Consider the following 22926-nt stretch of genomic DNA (forward strand, 5'->3'; position numbering starts at 1 on the left):
AGTTTTTGAAAACTTTCTACAATACCTTTTATTCACATAATGAAGAGTATTTTGTACACCAAAAATTTCAAACAATTGCCCATCATGGTCTGATATACATGTTATAAGGCCAGATGTTTTTAATTTCTTAGTTGTAATATTAGTGAGGAAGTTATCTATGCTGGTTTCTGACTCGGAGGTAACTCTAGTAAGAAAATTTACTTTATAAACTAAGTTATAAGAATTTAAAATACTAACAAAGTTCCTATATGTATTGTCTTTGTTCAACACATTGATGTTAAAATCTCCTGCTATGATAATATTCTTGAATTTATCATTTAATGTATTACATAACAAATCAAGTCTACCTAGAAAAGATTCAAGTAGCCCTTGCTGTGGGGATCTATAAATACATGCTAAAATAAATGAAAATGTATTTACAGTAATTTCTGATAAGCAACATTCAAATTCTTTTTCGGCTGTAAGATCTTGGACTTCAGGAATTAATAATTTTTTACTTTTAATGTTACTTCTAACTAAGATCAATACACCACCACCAAGTGAGATAGACCTTGTAAAAAATGAACATATTTTATAATTTGGAATATTTAGATACAGGATTTCTGCTTCAGTCATTTTATGTTCAGATATTGCTACTACATCTGGTTGGATTTCTTCTAAATTAATTTTTAATATATTAATACGTGATGATAAGTGTTGAACATTTTGATGTAATATTTTTAATGGTTGAAGTTGAATGTTGTCAAAATTTTGTTTATTTTTGGAATTTAGTTTGATATTGGTTTCAGTAGCCTATATTTTAAATGATGGTAGTTTTTCATTCCTGATAGTGTAAAATGATTACTGTTATTTGAACTTAATAGTGCATTATTATGAGCCAGATCAATAACATTCAAACTATTATATCTATATGCAGAACAGTTTTCATTGTCATAAAAGTTTAGTTTAAACCTGAAAAAGATGAACAAAAATCACTGACACCATATTGCCCATGATTCACCTCACTTTCACCAGACACTGCTTCCAAGTGTTGTTTGGATTGGAAATCAAGATGATCCTGATGTAGGGCCATCTCCTTGTCTCCTTGTGGTCCTAGGTTTGTAGTTATGGTTGATGACAGTGGTTGAAGTGAAGAGGTCTCAGGCTGCATGTGATCAACAACAAACGATGATGGTGTAGCTTGCGGATACTTTGACAAAATATTGTATTTTAAATCAGTGATAAATTCATCATGTGTTAATCCATTCCATAATACTCTGGAGGACCACTGGTTGTACAATATGATGTCCACAGAAGCTCCAGTAAGGTGATGAAATTTCATTATTTTGGTTACAAAGTGTTCTATGGATATTTTATCACGAACGCAACCCACAGCCGAACATATAAGCCTTGTAAAACCTCTTCTCTTAAAATCAATTGAGAAATCCTCAAAAGCTTTATCATAATCAGTCAAAGTAGGTTTATTTTTGTATTTATCCTTTGTAATCAATGAATAGATTCCAGCTCCATCAGGGACTTGTTGATAAGCAAGGTGACTGGTTATGCAGTTTGAAGCAAGTGGTCTTCCAAATTGTTGTTTGAAAATCACTGCAACACCAGCAGTCATCTGTCGCTCATTCTCAAAGTAGCCAGAAATACAGTGTGCAAACGCAGTTTTTTCACAGTCTTTATGTTCAGTAATTATTCCAGTCATGTTCTTTTCTATTATTTTTACTGGAGGTTGAACTCTCTCATACTTGAAATGTAATTCTTGACTGTTCCACCAAGTAAGGGCTTTTAAAATAATGCGAGCCAATTTTGTTGTGCCTTGCATGTTTAAGTGCAGACCATGGACAGTATAGTGTTGTCGTCCCAAATGATTAAGATTAATAATGTAAACTCCATCAATCCTGGCAGCTATCTCCATGATGTAGTTATTTACTTTTTGTATTTGATCGTTTTCCGGACCATTAAGAATTTTGTCGTACCTATTAGGTACAGTACATAAGAAAACAGGTCTGGTTACAGTAAGCACTTTTAGTTTACTTTCTAAACTCTCATAGATTTCATTAAAGTTTTCTTTAAGACTATCATTTGTTCCGCCAAGAACTACTAATGGGCTACTTTACTTTCTTCATCAATTTTAGCTGAGTCGATGACTTGCAGAAGAGTTGTGTTTGGTCTGACATAGCCAAAAGCATTTACTCTTCCTTTTTGTATGATGTCAGACTGGGTTAAAATAGTTTTTCGAATAAAACTCTGTATTTATTGTGTCCGAAGTCATTATATTGTGAACAATGGACTCCACTGTCCAGCACATAAATACTCCACAATCATGACTGTTTGACTGCTGCGGCCCACCAAGATCTAAAAAATTGATTGGCATTGTCTTGTTTAAATAAGTGTTTAGCCTGTTTGCAACCGAGAGAGCAGAACTTTGGTTGTATGTACCAGAAGAGTCAAAATGTAAAAATTTTTGTTCAGACCCAACATATACTAGTGTACTCCAGTGTGAGCCACTATCAGATTGTGTTAAATTAACAGAGTCATTTATTGGTAGAATGATGTAACATTTTTCCTTTATATTAAGTGGTTCTAGCATGAAATGGAAGTCATTAATATTTTTTATTGCATGAACAATGAGTGGATTGATTATGATGCCCGATTTTTTATCCAGAAACCTATCATTTAACATTTGAAAATACGGCTGAATTGTCAAGTCAGTGAGCCATTTATCGTTCAAAAGCTCATCAGAAACTAACAACATTTTTACAGCTTCAATTTCAGTCTGTGTTTCAATACTTGAAAACTGTACAGGAGTTTCCACAGCGGAATCAGAAGAATTTGAACTAATGGTTGAGGCAGTTTCTGATAAAATATCATTATTTTGAATTTTAGATGGGTTTTCCATATTTAAAAGCGGTAGAGGGGATTCACAAACAGAATCAGAAACATTCAACTTCATACTCATGTTTGACTTGGTTGATTTTTCACCCTTACTAGCTTTCTTAATGCTAACATTTTTTCTTGAGGTAAAATTAAAATCATCAAGTTTTAAATTTAATTTTTTTATTTTAATGTATTCTTCCAGTTCTTTTTTTGATCGTAACACTTTACCACCAGGGGTTGTTACTTTTATATCAGTTATTTTACCTCGATGTACTCCACTTTTCCTAACTGTTTCTTCAATTTTACATCCTGAGAGAAGAGATTTATTCGTACATTGGTCACTCAAGGAAGTATCCATAAAATTATTTTAACGTCCAAGTGATAATAAATCAGAGTATTTTATTATGAAGAAAAAATGCAAGTATTATTGTAAATAAAATACGTGTCAGCATTTATTAAATAAATATGGAAACACTATTAGTGGCTGAGAAAGTCTTAATGTTATCTGCTGCACAACAATGAGGTTCAAAGTACACCAGTTGAGTCATTAACAGCTGATGGCAAGCTGTACAGGTTATCCCTTCACTGCTTGTGTATGCTTGAAAATCCAATATTGTTGAAGTATTGCAGGAAACAACTACTGTAGTCAAATTTCTGAGTTTATCTTTGTGAAATAAAATAATTTTAGATCACAAAACGTCTTCTTAGGTCACAGTCACAAATACTTATTGAAAAAGAGTGCTTATCTTGGAATTGAAAATGAGTTTTGTAAAGAAACAAATGAAAATGTGCAGTGATAAAAACATGTGCTTTTTAGAAATTCTGTTACAGGTAATATTTATAATTAATTATTTGTTTGAAACTATAATAAATGTTAACTTTTAACTGTTTCAAAAGTTAAGGATACTTTACCACAGATTTTCCCACAACTTCAGCACTGTTTTACTAAAATGTTCCCTAAATAAAATTGTTGTATGATACAAGTAATTTTAACTGGTCAACTCTATATCATATGTGTGTCATGTGTGTCATTGTTGAGAACAAGTGGTAGTCACTTGGTGCAAGATCCGGGCTGTATGGTGGATGAGGAAACGACCCCCACTGGAATGATTCGAGAACTTCACGTGAGCAATTTGCCGTGTGAGGTCGAGCGTTATCATGAATCAACAGAATTTTCTAGCTCAACTTTGACAAACTGATACTACATGCACCTAGTGGTTACCAGTTGGCAAGTGCCTTTTGTAGGAAGAGTCACATTCATGGAGGTTCTGCACTATGTGTACATGTAAATTATGAATTTAAAATAATACCTGTACCCTTCCTCAGATTGTTTGTTCCTACATGAAAATAAATTACTGATGGACTAGTCCCAATGTACTGCAACAATCATGGAATATAGCTGTGTAAAACTGTCAATCTTGAAGAGGCATAAAAGGGAAAGCTGCTTTCAAGTCTCGTTTTTTTGTTCAGAGATCTCTCCTGTACAGTTTAATACTTTGGATTTGAATTCCAATACAGATGTACCATTTCCAAGGGCAATTTTTTGTTTTATGGTGCTTTTTCTTCATTTTATTTCTGTAATCTTAAAAATGGTCAGTTATTTATAGTAAGGGAGCCGGGATGCTAAATTTGCAGTGACTAAAGCGTCATGGGGGCCTGTAAGATTGTGAAGATTAAGTTTTAAAACGAAAAAAGTTTATGTTAAGTTTTTTATTTCAGTGTGGAGGAAAGCGTGGACAAATTTTCAAAAAAAAAAAAAAAAAAAAAAAAAAAAAACATTTACATGGAAATACTTGAGCACGTCAGAAATTCATAATGTATACGCGCTATGTCTTTCTGATAATCAAGCGATATTAATCTGAAGAGCAATTACAATAGACAATAGACAATATTCTTTATTTGTTGTTTCTTTAAGAAATACAATTGCGTCAATAGTATATAATAACAAAAACTTAGATTAATATTTCTTGCTTTACAAATATTGATATGGTATTTATAGAAAATCGAAGAACTCCTTCAATGAATATACAGGTCGTTCCATCAGCCAGTCTCGAAAATGTCTTTTCAGTTCGTTCCCTTTCTTGTTCTTGAGATTTGGTGGTAGTGCATTAATGATTTTGCGTCCAATGTAAGAAGGTTTTTTGCTGAATTGCGATGTGTGGTGTACAGGGAGAATGTAGTCCGTTGCTCGTCTGGTGTGGTATGAGTGAGCATTTTCATTTCTAGGAAGGTCCATCTGGCTGGTGTAGATGACGACTGCATGGATGTATAGTGCTATGACAGTAAGAAGCTGCAGGGATTTGAAAGCTTCTCTGCAGCTTTCCCTAGGGCTGAGGCTATAGAGTGCCCTTACAGCTTTTTTCTGGAGTACCAGGATTTTGTTGAGATTGGTTTCAGATGTTCCTCCCCATGAAATTAAGCCATATCTGAGGTGGGACTCCACTACAGCATAGTATGCTGTCTTTGCCGTCTCCAAACCTCCTATCCACTTCATTCGCTTTACCACATAAATGCCAGATGAAAGTTTTTTGGTCAGATCGCATATGTGATCTGTGCAGGAGAGGTCAGCATTAATTGTTAGGCCTAGCAGTTTTGCCTTTTTTTCAACTAAAATATTAGGTATTTTTGGAATCTGCTCTTGTCTTCTGCTAAAATTGATCTGGGTGGTTTTGGATTGATTTATGACCAGATCGTTTTGAAGGCAGTATTGGAGTGATTTTTCTGTTGCTGATGAAATATTCAAAATTAGATTTTGTGCTGTGTTATTTGTAAACAAAAGAATTGTGTCGTCTGCATACATAATGGTTTCTACAGTATTGTCATTGATAAAACTTGGAAAATCGTTTGTAAAAAGTATGAACAAAAAGGGGCCTAAAACTGAGCCTTGAGGCACTCCTCTACTTACTGTGAGTTGTCTTGATCTATACACGCATTTACTCCCATTTACATTTTGTTGAATCTCAACTATTTACTTGCGTCCTTTCAGGTAGCTAGTCACCTAATCTTTCGCCAAGCCTCCAAAACCTAGGGCTGAAATCTTTTTCAAGATAAGATCATGATCTAGACAATCGAAAGCCTTACTGTAGTCTAATAGGACAGCTGATACGTGTTTGTGGTCTTCTAATTTATCTATGACGTATTCAATTAGATTAGTGACAGCTGTGGTGGTGGATCGTCCTTTGAGATAGCCATGTTGGTTCTTTGTTATTAGATTATATCTGTCCAGATGTTGTAACATTCTTGAGAGTGCTACCTTTTCTATTATTTTTGAGAAAGTTGGTATTAGTGAAATGGGACGGTAATTTTCAGGTTTAGTGATGGATCCTTTTTTGTGCTTTGGGTATATTTTTGATATTTTTAAGGGGGATGGAAACTGGCCTGAGGAAAACGATTGATTTATTATGGTAACCAGTGGTGGTGCTAGTTGTTTGGTACAGTGTTTTACTAATTTTGAAGGAATTTCATCAATTCCACATGATAATTTAGTTTTCAGGGAAGCTATCACTCCCAAGACTTCTTTAACAGTTGTTGGTGTTAAAATTAGTGATAGACAATTTCTTTGTGGAAGCAAAATCGGATGAGTTATGGCTGTGTATTTCAGATGTTCTCTATTTTCGCCTAATGTGGAATCTGCTATTTGGGAAAAGTATTGGTTGAAATGTTCGGCTATTTCGGCGGGGTTGTCTGTTATGTTTCCTTCTATCTCCATCTTCAGTGTTGAATTTTCTTTCTGTTGCTTACTTTGCTTTTCTGAGTTTATTATGTCCCAAACGGCTTTAGACTTATTGTCAGAGTTAGTGATGTAGTTAGCAGCCATATGTTGTTTGAGACTCCTAAGCTTGAGATCGTAGGCTTTCTTTTTTGCTGCCATGTATGTTCTATCATGTTTCATTTCTGGTGAGCTCATATCTTTGTAAGGCAATTAGAAAATCTTCTTTTAGTATTTTCGACTCTTGGTCATACTGAACTTTTAGTCTGCCCCTCGGCTTTGCTCTTACTTTTTTGCTAGGGCATATATGGTCCAATATTTGTCTGACAGTTGTCTGAAATGTTCTGTATGCCTCTTCAACATCAGGGGCATTGTGTACCAGTTCCCACTTTTCCATTTCGAATTCCTGTTTTAAGCTATTAAGGTTTTTTATTGAGAAAATTCTTTTTTGTGTAGCTTCTTTTGTAGGTAAGACTTCTCTTTCCACTGCAATAGAACAGATTTGGCCAGTGTGATCCGACATTCCACCTTGGATCACTGAAAAGTCGACTGCATCTTCAGGTATGTTGGTACAGATGCAGTCTATTGATGTTGTAGAATGATTAGTAATTCTTGTCGCTGGAAGGGGAAGCCGCCTCTGACTCCAAAAACCAGCAGTTAATCTTCGAAAATAGTATTATTCGTGTTAACAGTTAGCCTGTCTATGTTGATGTCGCCCATTAAGATAAGAAGTTTTGCCTCAGCTGTAAATGAGGTAAGTATATCTGATATAATGTTGATAGCTACATTAGCTTGTCCTCCTGGTGTCCAATAAACCCCTAGAATGTAGAGAGTTTTTTTCTTGATTTTTATCTTTGTTAATGCAGCTTCGCATACCAGTTCTTGACAACTGTTTGCCATGTTGATTGCTTCTGTTTTTGCAGTTTCTGTTTCCTTAATGTAGATTGCAACTCCTCCCAATCTATGGTCTTTTCTACTGTAGTGTGTAATTAAATTGTAACCACTAATCTTAGTGAGTAATAGTTTATCTGAGTTTAATCCATGTTCAGTAAGTATTAATATGGTTGGATGTAGGTCACTCAATAGATGGTTTATTCTTTCCACCTTTTTTGATAGTCCTTGAATGTTCTGATGAAAGATGGTGATAGGTTTTTTCCTTGTTTTCTTTAAGAGGTGTTTTGGCTTTCTTGTATAATTTCTAAAAAAGTATTTGAAGTATTTCCAGGTACGATATCTGAAGGAGTGCTAGTTAATGGAGTCTTGGTCATGCTGTCATCTGGTGAGCTGTTTGTTTTTCTTAAGATTTTCTCCATATGTTCTTTCAAAAAATCTTCAAAAGTTTTGTCTATAAGTAGAGTTGCTGTCATTGGGGGTTTGCTATGTACTCAAAAGTTACCGAAAGTTTTTATGTTTGCACGAACTATTGTTTTTTCGGGGTCTGTGTCCATCTGTCTTTGTTCTTGTAATTCTTTATTTTTGGCTATCTGTAGAGAGACACTAAAATAATTTCCTTTCTTTGAACTTGAATTTTTCACAGCCCTATTCAAGCGGTTTGGTGTTTGAAATTGCTTAAACAAAGGTGTTCTACTAGTAGGCTTTGCAGGTGTTGTATTAGTTTGGTCATGCAGGTCACGTTGATAGGAATTATTTTGAAAAATCTTCACTGTTGATTCTAGGTGGTCCTGTCTGCACTTAAGTTTGGTCAGTTTGATCATAATTTGTAGTGTGTCTCTTTGTTTAGTGATATTAGGGTTGTTTGTTTGGGTTTCGGAGTCGATGGCATTAACTTTGATTTCAGTGCAGCCACTGTTATCTGTTCTACTCTGTAGCATTTTAATGGTATTTTCGAGCTGCTTAATTTTCTCTTCAAGTCTGCATATTATTTTTTCTTTACTTAGGTCTTGTTCTTCAAAGGTGTTTTCTAGAGCAGCCTGTAGCTGCTTTTCTTTCGAGAGTTGGTTTTCAACTTCGGTCAATTTTTCAGCTAGCAGGGTGTTTCGGCTGTGTAAGGCTTCATTTTGAGCTTCTAGTTCTTTTATCTTTGCTTGATAGGTTAGCTCTGACAGAGTGTGTTGATCGGTTATCTGTTGTGCCAGTTTGAAGTTCCTTAGAGTTAGAGAATTCAGGTCCTGCTTAAGTTTACAGTTTTCCGCTAGTAGGGCATTGCCTGCTTCGGCGGCCAGTGTCAGGGAAGTTTCTAGGTCGTCAACGTCATTAAAATGTTGTATCTTAGTATGGACAACCTCAACTAAATCCTTGCTATTGTTTAACATCTCTAGCTCTTGTATTAAACTCTCATTTGTTCTGGAGCTACCTTCAACTCTTTGTGCAGTATTACTGAGGTCTAGTTCTTCGCAACCTGGTGATTTATTTTGGCTGTTGTCTATTAGAGGTTTACTTAGAAGAGAGGTTTTAAAAACTTGTTCTGCTTCTCTAAGGGCCTCGTTAAACTTTTTATTTTTGAAATTGTCCGTTTTTGGCTTTCCATGAATTAAATTATATTCTGCATACAGGCACATGTCGCTTTGTTTAATGGAGGCAGTAGTATTGTCTCCAAAGAATGTGACACTGTATTTAGTGATATTGTCAATTTTTAAAATGTCTTGTATAACTGCTGGCCAGTAAGGATGGCCTCTTATTTTGGCGAAAACTATAACGCCCACATCATACAAAGTACCATTGTTTGATGCCATTTTCGGGATCTGGGAAAAAAATTAATTGTACTGAGTTGTTTAGGTTATTTTCAGAGAAGTAGAAAAGTAGGTTTGGTAATTGAAAATACTGTTTTTTTATAACGGTGGACGGTGGCCATAAAAAGGGATAGAAAAAAAGGAAAAAAAAGTTATTTGAGCGTGCCAGATATTCAGAGGGAATGTTAAGTAAACTAAAAAAAGTATCCTATTTAAATGACTGAAGATTTGGACGTGATCGAAAGTCATGACAGATTTGTGAAAATGTAAAAAAATGCGGTCTTAAAATACTCGAGCACGTCAGATATTTATACAGGCGGTTCAATTCGATGTCCTGACCATTCTAAATGATAATCTGACAATAATGTGGAGGAATATTGTTCATCTGACCATTTGAAAAAAAAAAAAAATTTCACATGTTTCTTTTCCACAAAATACACATTTCACACTTATATCACTCATTATTGTAATGTATATAAAACTTATTGCATTAAACAATCAAATAAATAAATAAAAATATACTTCTAAAAAAACATGTTGTTATTGTGATCATCTGAGATGGCATTATGGCGGTATATGGTAGTGTGCAGATGGTGCGAGAGAGTGAAAGACAGAGAAAGAGTGAGAAGGAAAGAGAGGCGCAGAGTGGGAAATATACAGTTCTCAGCGGCTGTACGCTCCACCCTTTATTTATGGTTTTAGCTACCTCACCCCATGAAAATCGTCAGATTATATTTTGTCCGCAATTCTTAAAAGATTTCCTTCAAAATAAAAAAAAATTCAATCGCGCTTGAGTATTTTGAGGTAACATTATTTTTTTTACACCTTTGTGACTTGCCTATTTCCTTATACTACGCTTTAATCGTCAGGTTATTGAAATCTACACCGTTCTACATGTACTTAACTTACTTTGTATTTATCTGACGCCCACAAGTTTTTCTGAGGATCGATTTTTTTCTACTAGTCTGACGGTCTGCCCTCAACGCAGACCCCTATATTAAAGGTTCATATGTGCTAGGGGTACATTACGGAGTACGACATTTCTCCCCATATAATTTTATGACGCGCTCTAGTAACGCGAAAAATCCCCGCTTGGGCTCCCCTACTATTAGTTTAGTTGTAAAGATTGCAATATTGGGGAAATAAAAAAAATGCATTCGTTCATTCACCATTTCCTGAAAAAGTTGATAGTTTTACTCTTTCTTGTTGGTGTACAATCATACTTTTGTTAGAACAGTTCACTGGCTGTTAAGGGTCATGATTTGTTTAAAAAAAAGACAAGTTGAAGGGTTTGTGAAAATTCCAGGTAAGCTACTTTAGTATATGGAATAATCTTGTAGTTAAAAAGTTTAGATGTGCTTGCATAATCTTTAAAATCACTAGGTTTTAATTGAATTATCCAGTAAGGATTGTATTGATTTATTTGCTTTCATAGCCAAATCAGTCCAATTGGGGAGTAAAATTCAGTTTTTGACTTGGCCCTCTCTATGCAACTGTGCACACAGCCAACCTCTTGCACGCAAGAATGTCTTAACAAAGAATATTTTATTTTCAAAGATGTTGTCTCGTAGGCAGTCTTGAATAGCGTTAGACACGATAGAATTGTGATTCTGAGGAATACAAGAATTGGACCAAACATCTACTCTGTTACATTGTTCTCATCAATAACACAATCTAATGTTTTTCTAAATGCACTTGGTAAGTCATTACCTGAACGGCCAGTGCAGTTTTGATACCTGTGTGTAATACATTTTTTTGTTACTGAAAAGTGTGCAGTTAGATTGTACATGTTTATTTTTCCTAGATAAAATAAAGAGCTTATTTCAGTATGAGGAGACAGGATTACATTTTGTAGGTCTACAAAAATAACTGGAGTACTTTTACTTCTTTTTTTTTGGGCGTTTCTCATTTCAGTTTTCAAAAACTGCTGCCTTTCATAATCTTCATTTTACTCTCTTCAGTTAGTGTCGGTCTGGCGTGCTAATTTAAACTTTTCACAAAGATCACACCAATCTAATTTGAGTACATGAAATCCTAAATTGAATTCCGTGGCAAAAATTTTGTAGTTCAGATTTTGTAACAAGAATGATACCTTTAACTTCACACTGTTTGAAACACTTAGGTCTGATTCTAGATTAAGTCTTTTTGTATTCGCCCTACAATAGTGCGATTCAATTTCATGGAATCACTTAATATGGTCTCTGGCTGAATTTACGTCTCCTTCTGGCCTACATCTACTATAATTACTCTAACCTCTGGAGTAGCTGTGTTTGTTGCAACATCCTTACTATTATGTGCTGTGTATACTGGTTTCTGAGATGTTCCTAATGTTGATATATAAAATGTTTTACAGACTTGTATTTTTTCACCTTTGATGGTAAAATATTATTTAAAGGAATATTGTCTTTTTGATGTTTGTTTGTTTTTGAAACCTGAGTTGTAAGCAAACATTTTCTGATTGTTTTAGATCTCCTAATTGACGGCTAATTGTTTTAGATCTCCTAATTGACGGCTTTTTCTTTTAAGTTTTGCTGTGATAAAAGTTCACTAGTGCTAATAATGAAATGTTATTTTTTCTGTTAAAGATGGCAAAGAATAAAAAGAGTCATAAACAAATGTACCCTCATCTTCCGATATTCTGTTTTGGCACCTATACTTGCATTTAGTTGACGGCCTTTGGGTTTCACATGTTTACCTTTTCTGTTTAGATACGATTTTCCAGACTGATGTGCACCCTTCCTAAAACTTGCTTTCCATGTTTAGTGATTTCAGATCCTCTTTCAACCATTCTTGTTTAGTTTGGTTTCTACAACTCTAAAAATAATAAAATACTAATTTAGTCTATTCTGTTAAATAATAATTAAGATAATATATTCTAAATGTACATTTATACGACACTAAGACAAATATTTTGAATTCCCAAATCAATGACAAGCTGTCCATTGTGTTTCCATTGTTGGGGAAAAGACAATCAACTTGGCAGTCTTACTCTGCTTACACATGATTACACATTTAGTCATTAATGTTTGACAAAGCTTTGCTAATTCTTAGTCTCAAATCTTGAATGTTTTACACTTTTTAAGGTATATAAACTTGGTCTTAAACATATCCTCAAAGAAAAAATCACATGATGTTATTTGAGTGGGTTGTGCGATGCCAGAAAATGGTGCCATGGCCAGTCCACGATGAGGGAAAGTGTTTTCAAGTGATTCTTCCACGATTAAGTTCCTGAGCGGAGGGTTTGTATCTGTTGAAAAATACAGTAACTAGGGTTCACAGTGTTGTGGTGATGGATAGTTTTCTATCAACTACTATGCAGAGATAATTATTGCATGTTCGAAATAATGTTATTTGGCAGAACAATCCTTGATGGTGGATGTGGATGCATAGCATGTTCTAAATATTCTTTGCTTTATAATATCCTAATTTGTGTCTAGGTACCATTCATCACGCTAAGCTTTCTCTTGTACTGTACATATAAATGTGATATAAAGCTGCTGCTTTTTGTAGGTTATGTTTTGAGGTTAAGACGTTAGAGCAAACAATAATGGTACATGTAATATATACAAGTAAAATTAAATAACTTATAATTTCATAAACCCTACCATAATGTGATGCTAAATACTATCTAAATTTAACTGTTGCTTAGTATTTTTTGGGACATAGTGTACAATTCACTATTTAAAACAAAACTTGAACCTGTTTGCTGTTTGTTAGTGATGTATTACTTAACGTCACGTCCAACGGTGAAGGGGCAGGTGCAGTTGAGAGGACATCTGTTGATTGCTAGGAGACGTCAAGAAAAAAATTGTAAAGCTGTACATATTACTTTTTTGAAAAGTCTCCTTTGGCGTGTTTTGTTAAAAAGTTTTTCCTAAGCACTGTTTACTTTTTTGCATACATTTGTTTTAATGTAAATACAAATCATAAAACAGTGTAAAATTATTATTTTATTATTAGTGGCGTAATATTGATTTTAAATCTGGATGTTTCTATAGCAACAAACTTTTGTTTTATTGGTGCCAAGTGCATAAAGGTTTGACAATCCATTGTTGACCTTAGTTTTTTGTGGAAAAGTATAATACTATAAGTGAATTATGTTTATAATTGCATAGCCTTTCCTGCGTTATAGGTATTAAAACAATACATATGTACAATTTTGTATGAAACTCGAAAAGTTTTAAAAATAAATTTGTACTAACACATTTTAAAAATATAGGCTATTGTGTTTTATTTTCACTAGAAAAATATGCATATTTCTTTAATTTATTACAAAAAATGAATGTTTGTTATTGTTTGTTACAACAATTTTTTCCAAAAAGCTTGTGCAAATGTAAAGAAATTAGCCGGTCAGTTTAAGGTAATAATATAACACAATAGCTAGTGCACTTAATTTGTTTGGAAAGATTTAAATTAGAGAATAATTGCCTTGAAATGTTAATATTCTACTCAAAAGATGTAAATATCCGTTAAATATCTTATATATATATATATATATATATATATATATATATATATATATATATACATATATATTTATTATATATCTTAAATAAATATATATAGTTTCAATTGTTTTACTGTAATTATTTGATTTGATTTATATGTAGATGGCTGACGGAGAGGATTGGGGAGTGGACGAGCCCATACTGACTGCTGACACCATACCAGTGGCTCAGGATCCAGAACTGCCTGAAATCAAACTGTTCTGTCGTTGGAACTGTGATGATATGCAAGTTTCTGACATGTGCCTTCAGGTATTTTTTTATTTTTTTTTGGCATCTTGTGATTAGATTTAATGTTTACTCTGTTCGCCATTTTTAAAAAGCAGCAACTCGTTTAATAGAGTATCGCTAGTCTGCATCATATCTGAATTGAAATGAAAGACAGTTTATTTCTGTTATAATTACAATACTATTACAATTAGTATTAATATATGAATTGATAATTACGAGGGCTGTTCGGAAAGTAGATTACGTTTTGTAATTAAAAATTAACAAAGTATAGGAAAAAATTTTTATTATACATTTGAAAGCCACACTTAAATACTACTTTTCAAAATAGTCGCCATTCAAATTTAGGCAGATCATATCGATGGATGAGCTTGACAATGCCTTCCTCATAAAATTCTGCCGCCTGTGTCTTCAACCAGTTTGTCACTTCTTGCTGCAGCTCTGTGTCGTCGTCAAAGCGCTGCGTTGCCAGCCACTTCTTCATTCAATTCAATTCAATTCAACTTTATTCAAGACTCATACAATGTACACATACAGTATAAATACAGAATAGCGTCAACCATTACATTACAATATCCATTTATTGATTAAATAAAGCAGTTTGCCTCAAAATGTCATTGAAATGATTTTACAATTCTGCTACTATTTACAATATGTCATATCAACTACTAAATTGTTGGATGAACTAAGTTACCTCAAAATATTCTTTAAATGAGTATACTGATTTTTCAATTAAAAATGACTTTAACTTTGTTTTAAATATGCTAATTTGTGAAATTTTTAGAAATGTTTTTGGAAGAAATAACAAGAATTTGGATCCTATAGCAGTGGGTTTTTTTATTAAAAAGTTCTAAGTTATGTTTTGGGATTGATGGATAATTTCTATGGCGAGTGTTATAATCATGATTTGCTCCTAATTTAGGTATACTATCTTCATTTGATTTCACAAGCATTATAGTTTGAAAAATATATAGACCATATACAGTAAGGATTCTTAATTTAGAAAAATGCTGTTTGACAGATTCATTTCGTTCCAAATTTAACATTATTCTAATAGCTTTTTTTTGTTGGTGAAGAATTCGGTCTAGATTTTTTGTTGTTGTAGCTCCATACATGCTTATACCATAAGACATGTGTGAATTGATTAGTGTAAAATAAATATTTTTCAAGGTTTCAATATTACATACCCTTGACATTTGTCGTAGAGCGTATAGACCAGAGGACATTTTATTTACTACATGGTCAACATGTTTATCCCAACTTAAGTGTTGGTCCAATATTAGTCCAAGAAATTTTGAATTTTCTACTTGATTCAGTTTTGAATTTTCTAGATAAATATTTGGCTTTAATTTTGATCTAGTTTGTTTTGTACAGAATGAAATAAAATTTGATTTATTTATATTTATTAGGAGATTTTTAGTGTCTGAATATTCTTTTACAGTTGTAAGACTTAGAGATGATTTAAGCTCAATTTCTTCTTGACTTTTACCTGAAATTGTGATGTTGGTATCATCAGCGTAGAGGCACACTGACCCATCCACCTGTATCACACCCGGAAACCCCCTTAAATAGCAAAGAAATAGAAGAGGGCCAAGTATAGATCCCTGTGGGACACCATGTTTTATAGTTTGAAGATTTGAATAAAAATTTTGTGTATATTTATATTTGCTGTTTAAATAACTAAAACTATTTTGAATTTGAATACATTGTTGTCGGTTTTTTAAATATGATTTGAACCATTCATGTTCCTTACTCTTAATATTTAAATTGTAAAGTACCTTAAGTAATTCATCGTGGGACACACTGTCAAATGCTTTGGAATAGTCAAGGAAGATTCCAATGACTTTTTCATTCCTGTCAACCAAATCTATTATTAATTCAATGAAATTAACACCAGCAGTTATCGTAGATTTTTGTGGTCGGAAACCATGTTGCTGATCATCCAATATGTGATTACTTTCCAGGTAATCCAAAAGTTGATTATATACTACTTTTTCAAAAATTTTAGAAAACACAGGTAATAAAGATATAGGTCTGTAACTTGTTGGACTATTTAAATCCCCCTTTTTTATAGAGTGGAACAACTTTAGCAATTTTTAATTTGGATGGGAAAAAGCCAGATATTAATGATGAATTGATTATGTGGGTTAATGGTTTGGAGATTAGCGGAAAAGACTGTTTAATGATAGTGATTGGTATATCATCAATTCCTGTTGAGAATTTGTTTTCAAAAGCCATTACAATCGCTTTTAAAATTCTTTCATCAACATCTTTAAATTTGAAAAAAATTGAGGCTTGAGATGGTTTTTCATGACTCGATTGATTAACAAAATCTTTCTGAATATTTGGAAGCACACAACAACATTTATAAAAAAATCATTAAATATATTACCAACAAGAATTGGGTCTGATATGGATGTGCCATCCCGGACTAATTGTATGTTATCAGTGATCTTGGCGCCATTGTTGATTTCAGATTTGATAATTTTCCAAGTTGATTTCGACTTATTTGTAGATTTCTTAATTTTACTGTCAAAAAACCTTTTTTTGTTGTTGTTTATTTGAATTTTATTTTCAATTTTTAGTTGCTTAATTAATTGTTTTAAATCATTAGTTTTCCAAACCCTATATGTTTTCTCCAATTGCGCAATTTTTTCCTTTTTAATCTTTACATCATCTGAAATCCAACTATTTAGGTTTTTCTCTTTTTCAACAGATAATAATTTAGGAAAGCTAATTTCAAAAACATGAACAAATATTGAGTAAAAAACATCATACTTAGTTTCTACGCTAGCCTGGTAAACTTCTAACCAATTTTCACTAGCCAATAGCCTTAAAAATAAATCTGTGTTAGTTTTTGAAAACTTTCTACAATACCTTTTATTCACATAATGAAGAGTATTTTGTACACCAAAAATTTCAAACAATTGCCCATCATGGTCTGATATACATGTTATAAGGCCAGATGTTTTTAATTTCTTAGTTGTAATATTAGTGAGGAAGTTATCTATGCTGGTTTCTGACTCGGAGGTAACTCTAGTAAGAAAATTTACTTTATAAACTAAGTTATAAGAATTTAAAATACTAACAAAGTTCCTATATGTATTGTCTTTGTTCAACACATTGATGTTAAAATCTCCTGCTATGATAATATTCTTGAATTTATCATTTAATGTATTACATAACAAATCAAGTCTACCTAGAAAAGATTCAAGTAGCCCTTGCTGTGGGGATCTATAAATACATGCTAAAATAAATGAAAATGTATTTACAGTAATTTCTGATAAGCAACATTCAAATTCTTTTTCGGCTGTAAGATCTTGGACTTCAGGAATTAATAATTTTTTACTTTTAATGTTACTTCTAACTAAGATCAATACACCACCACCAAGTGAGATAGACCTTGTAAAAAATGAACATATTTTATAATTTGGAATATTTAGATACAGGATTTCTGCTTCAGTCATTTTATGTTCAGATATTGCTACTACATCTGGTTGGATTTCTTCTAAATTAATTTTTAATATATTAATACGTGATGATAAGTGTTGAACATTTTGATGTAATATTTTTAATGGTTGAAGTTGAATGTTGTCAAAATTTTGTTTATTTTTGGAATTTAGTTTGATATTGGTTTCAGTAGCCTATATTTTAAATGATGGTAGTTTTTCATTCCTGATAGTGTAAAATGATTACTGTTATTTGAACTTAATAGTGCATTATTATGAGCCAGATCAATAACATTCAAACTATTATATCTATATGCAGAACAGTTTTCATTGTCATAAAAGTTTAGTTTAAACCTGAAAAAGATGAACAAAAATCACTGACACCATATTGCCCATGATTCACCTCACTTTCACCAGACACTGCTTCCAAGTGTTGTTTGGATTGGAAATCAAGATGATCCTGATGTAGGGCCATCTCCTTGTCTCCTTGTGGTCCTAGGTTTGTAGTTATGGTTGATGACAGTGGTTGAAGTGAAGAGGTCTCAGGCTGCATGTGATCAACAACAAACGATGATGGTGTAGCTTGCGGATACTTTGACAAAATATTGTATTTTAAATCAGTGATAAATTCATCATGTGTTAATCCATTCCATAATACTCTGGAGGACCACTGGTTGTACAATATGATGTCCACAGAAGCTCCAGTAAGGTGATGAAATTTCATTATTTTGGTTACAAAGTGTTCTATGGATATTTTATCACGAACGCAACCCACAGCCGAACATATAAGCCTTGTAAAACCTCTTCTCTTAAAATCAATTGAGAAATCCTCAAAAGCTTTATCATAATCAGTCAAAGTAGGTTTATTTTTGTATTTATCCTTTGTAATCAATGAATAGATTCCAGCTCCATCAGGGACTTGTTGATAAGCAAGGTGACTGGTTATGCAGTTTGAAGCAAGTGGTCTTCCAAATTGTTGTTTGAAAATCACTGCAACACCAGCAGTCATCTGTCGCTCATTCTCAAAGTCGCCAGAAATACAGTGTGCAAACGCAGTTTTTTCACAGTCTTTATGTTCAGTAATTATTCCAGTCATGTTCTTTTCTATTATTTTTACTGGAGGTTGAACTCTCTCATACTTGAAATGTAATTCTTGACTGTTCCACCAAGTAAGGGCTTTTAAAATAATGCGAGCCAATTTTGTTGTGCCTTGCATGTTTAAGTGCAGACCATGGACAGTATAGTGTTGTCGTCCCAAATGATTAAGATTAATAATGTAAACTCCATCAATCCTGGCAGCTATCTCCATGATGTAGTTATTTACTTTTTGTATTTGATCGTTTTCCGGACCATTAAGAATTTTGTCGTACCTATTAGGTACAGTACATAAGAAAACAGGTCTGGTTACAGTAAGCACTTTTAGTTTACTTTCTAAACTCTCATAGATTTCATTAAAGTTTTCTTTAAGACTATCATTTGTTCCGCCAAGAACTACTAATGGGCTACTTTCTTCATCAATTTTAGCTGAGTCGATGACTTGCAGAAGAGTTGTGTTTGGTCTGACATAGCCAAAAGCATTTACTCTTCCTTCACACAGTTCTGTAATTTTTGGAGCAAGATTTTTACCTTGGCTGTCAGAGCAAATTGTAACGTTGGTTTTAAAACTTTGTATTCTACTGGCTTTTTGAGATTTTTTGTGTGTTTTAGAGTTGTTTGTTTTTTTAATGTTATGAAAAATATGCTCTGAGAAATTCACTTTCAGTTTGGGTTTATTACGGTTTACAACTCTTGGTTTTTGAATTGCACTTCCAGATTTAAATTTGTTTTCTTTTTCACACTTACCATACTTTACCATCATTAATGAAACAACAGCATTGTTACTGATTTTATACAAGTTGTAAATCACGTAGGATAGAAGAGAGCGTTTTTGTATGATGTCAGACTGGGTTAAAATAGTTTTTCGAATAAACTCTGTATTTATTGTGTCCGAAGTCATTATATTGTGAACAATGGACTCCACTGTCCAGCACATAAATACTCCACAATCATGACTGTTTGACTGCTGCGGCCCACCAAGATCTAAAAAATTGATTGGCATTGTCTTGTTTAAATAAGTGTTTAGCCTGTTTGCAACCGAGAGAGCAGAACTTTGGTTGTATGTACCAGAAGAGTCAAAATGTAAAAATTTTTGTTCAGACCCAACATATACTAGTGTACTCCAGTGTGAGCCACTATCAGATTGTGTTAAATTAACAGAGTCATTTATTGGTAGAATGATGTAACATTTGTCCTTTATATTAAGTGGTTCTAGCATGAAATGGAAGTCATTAATATTTTTTATTGCATGAACAATGAGTGGATTGATTATGATGCCCGATTTTTTATCCAGAAACCTATCATTTAACATTTGAAAATACGGCTGAATTGTCAAGTCAGTGAGCCATTTATCGTTCAAAAGCTCATCAGAAACTAACAACATTTTTACAGCTTCAATTTCAGTCTGTGTTTCAATACTTGAAAACTGTACAGGAGTTTCCACAGCGGAATCAGAAGAATTTGAACTAATGGTTGAGGCAGTTTCTGATAAAATATCATTATTTTGAATTTTAGATGGGTTTTCCATATTTAAAAGCGGTAGAGGGGATTCACAAACAGAATCAGAAACATTCAACTTCATACTCATGTTTGACTTGGTTGATTTTTCACCCTTACTAGCTTTCTTAATGCTAACATTTTTTCTTGAGGTAAAATTAAAATCATCAAGTTTTAAATTTAATTTTTTTATTTTAATGTATTCTTCCAGTTCTTTTTTTGATCGTAACACTTTACCACCAGGGGTTGTTACTTTTATATCAGTTATTTTACCTCGATGTACTCCACTTTTCCTAACTGTTTCTTCAATTTTCCATCCTGAGAGAAGAGATTTATTCGTACATTGGTCACTCAAGGAAGTATCCATAAAATTATTTTAACGTCCAAGTGATAATAAATCAGAGTATTTTATTATGAAGAAAAAATGCAAGTATTATTGTAAATAAAATACGGTGTCAGCATTTATTAAATAAATATGGAAACACTATTAGTGGCTGAGAAAGTCTTAATGTTATCTGCTGCACAACAATGAGGTTCAAAGTACACCAGTTGAGTCATTAACAGCTGATGGCAAGCTGTACAGGTTATCCCTTCACTGCTTGTGTATGCTTGAAAATCCAATATTGTTGAAGTATTGCAGGAAACAACTACTGTAGTCAAATTTCTGAGTTTATCTTTGTGAAATAAATTAATTTTAGATCACAAAACGTCTTCTTAGGTCACAGTCACAAATACTTATTGAAAAAGAGTGCTTATCTTGGAATTGAAAATGAGTTTTGTAAAGAAACAAATGAAAATGTGCAGTGATAAAAACATGTGCTTTTTAGAAATTCTGTTACAGGTAATATTTATAATTAATTATTTGTTTGAAACTATAATAAATGTTAACTTTTAACTGTTTCAAAAGTTAAGGATACTTTACCACAGATTTTCCCACAACTTCAGCACTGTTTTACTAAAATGTTCACTAAATAAAATTGTTGTATGATACAAGTAATTTTAACTGGTCAACTCTATATCATATGTGTGTCATGTGTGTCATTGTTGAGAACAAGTGGTAGTCACTTGGTGCAAGATCCGGGCTGTATGGTGGATGAGGAAACGACCCCCACTGGAATGATTCGAGAACTTCACGTGAGCAATTTGCCGTGTGAGGTCGAGCGTTATCATGAATCAACAGAATTTTCTAGCTCAACTTTGACAAACTGATACTACATGCACCTAGTGGTTACCAGTTGGCAAGTGCCTTTTGTAGGAAGAGTCACATTCATGGAGGTTCTGCACTATGTGTACATGTAAATTATGAATTTAAAATAATACCTGTACCCTTCCTCAGATTGTTTGTTCCTACATGAAAATAAATTACTGATGGACTAGTCCCAATGTACTGCAACAATCATGGAATATAGCTGTGTAAAACTGTCAATCTTGAAGAGGCATAAAAGGGAAAGCTGCTTTCAAGTCTCGTTTTTTTGTTCAGAGATCTCTCCTGTACAGTTTAATACTTTGGATTTGAATTCCAATACAGATGTACCATTTCCAAGGGCAATTTTTTGTTTTATGGTGCTTTTTCTTCATTTTATTTCTGTAATCTTAAAAATGGTCAGTTATTTATAGTAAGGGAGCCGGGATGCTAAATTTGCAGTGACTAAAGCGTCATGGGGGCCTGTAAGATTGTGAAGATTAAGTTTTAAAACGAAAAAAGTTTATGTTAAGTTTTTTATTTCAGTGTGGAGGAAAGCGTGGACAAATTTTCAAAAAAAAAAAAAAAAAAAAAAAAAAAAAAAAAAAAAAAAAACATTTACATGGAAATACTTGAGCACGTCAGAAATTCATAATGTATACGCGCTATGTCTTTCTGATAATCAAGCGATATTAATCTGAAGAGCAATTACAATAGACAATAGACAATATTCTTTATTTGTTGTTTCTTTAAGAAATACAATTGCGTCAATAGTATATAATAACAAAAACTTAGATTAATATTTCTTGCTTTACAAATATTGATATGGTATTTATAGAAAATCGAAGAACTCCTTCAATGAATATACAGGTCGTTCCATCAGCCAGTCTCGAAAATGTCTTTTCAGTTCGTTCCCTTTCTTGTTCTTGAGATTTGGTGGTAGTGCATTAATGATTTTGCGTCCAATGTAAGAAGGTTTTTTGCTGAATTGCGATGTGTGGTGTACAGGGAGAATGTAGTCCGTTGCTCGTCTGGTGTGGTATGAGTGAGCATTTTCATTTCTAGGAAGGTCCATCTGGCTGGTGTAGATGACGACTGCATGGATGTATAGTGCTATGACAGTAAGAAGCTGCAGGGATTTGAAAGCTTCTCTGCAGCTTTCCCTAGGGCTGAGGCTATAGAGTGCCCTTACAGCTTTTTTCTGGAGTACCAGGATTTTGTTGAGATTGGTTTCAGATGTTCCTCCCCATGAAATTAAGCCATATCTGAGGTGGGACTCCACTACAGCATAGTATGCTGTCTTTGCCGTCTCCAAACCTCCTATCCACTTCATTCGCTTTACCACATAAATGCCAGATGAAAGTTTTTTGGTCAGATCGCATATGTGATCTGTGCAGGAGAGGTCAGCATTAATTGTTAGGCCTAGCAGTTTTGCCTTTTTTTCAACTAAAATATTAGGTATTTTTGGAATCTGCTCTTGTCTTCTGCTAAAATTGATCTGGGTGGTTTTGGATTGATTTATGACCAGATCGTTTTGAAGGCAGTATTGGAGTGATTTTTCTGTTGCTGATGAAATATTCAAAATTAGATTTTGTGCTGTGTTATTTGTAAACAAAAGAATTGTGTCGTCTGCATACATAATGGTTTCTACAGAATTGTCATTGATAAAACTTGGAAAATCGTTTGTAAAAAGTATGAACAA

General features: G+C 33.3%; 1 protein-coding gene across 1 annotated transcript in view; it reads left to right on the forward strand.

The window, feature by feature from the left end:
* LOC124370687 overlaps positions 1 to 22926 on the forward strand; it is a 99694-nt gene that overhangs the window by 42627 nt on the left and 34141 nt on the right. Inside the window, exon 5 of the mRNA XM_046828974.1 lies at positions 13878 to 14024. Within this exon, the coding sequence (XP_046684930.1) occupies positions 13878 to 14024 (147 nt within the window). The remainder of the gene's footprint in view (positions 1 to 13877; positions 14025 to 22926) is intronic.

The sequence above is a fragment of the Homalodisca vitripennis genome, unplaced genomic scaffold (genome assembly GCF_021130785.1).
Source record: "Homalodisca vitripennis isolate AUS2020 unplaced genomic scaffold, UT_GWSS_2.1 ScUCBcl_448;HRSCAF=2485, whole genome shotgun sequence".
In the NCBI taxonomy this organism is placed as follows: Eukaryota; Metazoa; Arthropoda; class Insecta; order Hemiptera; family Cicadellidae; genus Homalodisca; species Homalodisca vitripennis.